Consider the following 2,167-nt stretch of genomic DNA (forward strand, 5'->3'; position numbering starts at 1 on the left):
GCTTAGTCCTGGGTCACTCCTTCCTGCCCCCTTCTAGAAACAGTTCCAAGGGAAAATGCCAAACCAGCTTGTCCATGTCAGTCCGGGCAGAATGCAGGAAGGGACGCTTCTTCCAGACAGCACAGGGTCCTTCAGGGTCCCCAGGGCTGTGTCATCCCTCAGTTGGTGGCCCCGCAGTTTCCACATGGACCACAAGCAAGATGTGCAGTAGAAAAACCAGGGCTTAGGAGTCAGGAAGACCTGGATTCAAATCCTAACTGTGTGAGCTTGAGCGACTTTCTCAACGGCTGTGAGCCTTGGTGTCTTTATCAACAACACCACTTCTGTTATAGCTTCGTGTGTGGACTGAATAATGCTGAGCCAGAGCACAAATGGGAATTCCTTTGCATATGACATGCGGCGCAATTGTTCTGGGGTCACTTTGCCCTCATTCTCAGATGCAGGATAATAGGGCTTCCTCAATTATACCAGCGGAAGCAGATGGAAGGTGATCTCTGTACCTGGGCAACCTGCCACCAAGACTCGGGAGCCCTACGGTCCTCCCTTCTAGCTCTGCCACCTTGGGGGAGGTGGGTGAGCCGAATGAGTCGCTGGACACTGCTTTTTCTTGGCTTGAACCCCTTGGGCTGAGCTTTCCACAGCCCTTAAGACACAGTACGGTGCTACCCTCAGGGGTAGTCCTGATGTAGCCGAATGCTCTTCGGGCTCAGAGGAGAGGAGCATGGGACAGTCATGGCTACAGATTTTATTCCAAAGAGCCAACGTGGTCAGGGCCACGGTGTCACGCTCTGAACTCAAAGTAGGAGTCTCTCTTCTGCCGCTCCTGTGGGGAGACCCTCTTCCCTGATGGGAACGTCTGGTAGGTCTTCAGGTTCTCAGGGGATACTCTTAAAAGGTGCCATTTATCCTTCGGGCTCAGAGGAGGCCTGAGGGTGAGGATGGAGCCAGCGTTATACACGGTGCCAGGAAAGGAGGGTGGAAAATGACCAACCACAGCCCCACCTGCCCGTGTCCCAGCCATGCTGACACTGACCCTGCTGGCTGCTCGTCATCTTAACACCTATTAAGTCACCCTGCAGTTGACATAAGAATAACTTGTATTTGCACAATAGTACAGTGGTTAAGAGCAAGGACGTGAGGGTCAGACAGACCTGGAATAGTTTCTGGCCCACCTCCTGTTAGAAGTGCACACATGTAAAATGCACTAATGGTGGGACCTCCCTCTTAGCTTTGTTCTGAGGAATAAATTAGGTAATGCATATGAAGCACTTAACAATAATGCTGGACAAGGGGCAAACTCTCAACGAATGTTATAAGAAACGATGATGGTGATGATGGTGATGGCAATGAAACTCGGGGAAGGGCGGGGACTTGCCCCAGGCCACAGAAGCAATCGACTTTCTCCCAACCACCTGGTTGACTGTCCGTCTGTGTGAAGCCAGCAGCAGCAGCAAAGGCTGCCAGGCAGTTTGGAGAAGCAATGGAGCCGGGGTGTCCCAGGCTCCATGCAGCTGTGGGAAGTACAGGTCCTGCCCAGAGCAGTAGTCTCGAGATCTGTTCCCAGAAAAGGTCCGACACTGTCTCCGGGTTCAGATGGACTCAGAGTCCCCTCAGGGAGTGGAGATGGCCAACTCAGAGTCCTAGAGTTGACATCGGGAGACCTGGGTTCCTCCAGGACCTACCTCCCACCAAACTTGCCACCCAGTACCAGTTCCCGAGGGCATCGCTAAACTTCGGTTTTCCTGTTTATAAATTGGGCTCATCTATCTTGCAGAAAGGAACCTATAGAGGCAATTAAATCCATTTCTTTAAAAACCGTTAAACTCTATGGAAAAGGTTACTGCTTTAACAATAATGATGACGGCGAGGCTCAGGGTTCCTGAGGCTAGTAAGGGTTCAGCATGGCGTTGGAAACCCAAGATCTGTGCACTGACCTACGGGTTCCCCCTCACCCACATGGAACTTTGATGGCATAGACTTCCAATCTCCTTGCCTGGATGTCAGGAAGAGGAACAAGGAAATCATGTGCCCAGATTATCTCTCAGGGCAGAGCTGACCTTCCCTGGGAAAAGAAGTTCTCCCAGGTAAAAGCAGCAAGGCGCAGGCATTGAGAAATTTTCATATTTTGTTAGGCGGACAGGTGGATATTTCCAAGTCCCTAAGAGAA

The 2,167-nt window shown here is 51.4% G+C and overlaps 1 protein-coding gene across 1 annotated transcript in view; it reads right to left on the reverse strand.

Annotated features, from left to right (window-relative positions):
* Positions 1–781: 781 nt before the first annotated feature.
* CUNH2orf70 (chromosome unknown C2orf70 homolog) overlaps positions 782–2,167 on the reverse strand; it is a 13,781-nt gene continuing 12,395 nt past the window's right edge. Inside the window, exon 2 of the mRNA XM_011356614.1 lies at positions 782–926. Within this exon, the coding sequence (XP_011354916.1) occupies positions 782–926 (145 nt within the window). The remainder of the gene's footprint in view (positions 927–2,167) is intronic.

Source organism: Pteropus vampyrus, unplaced genomic scaffold (assembly GCF_000151845.1).
Source record: "Pteropus vampyrus isolate Shadow unplaced genomic scaffold, Pvam_2.0 Scaffold28, whole genome shotgun sequence".
NCBI classification, from domain to species: domain Eukaryota; kingdom Metazoa; phylum Chordata; class Mammalia; order Chiroptera; family Pteropodidae; genus Pteropus; species Pteropus vampyrus.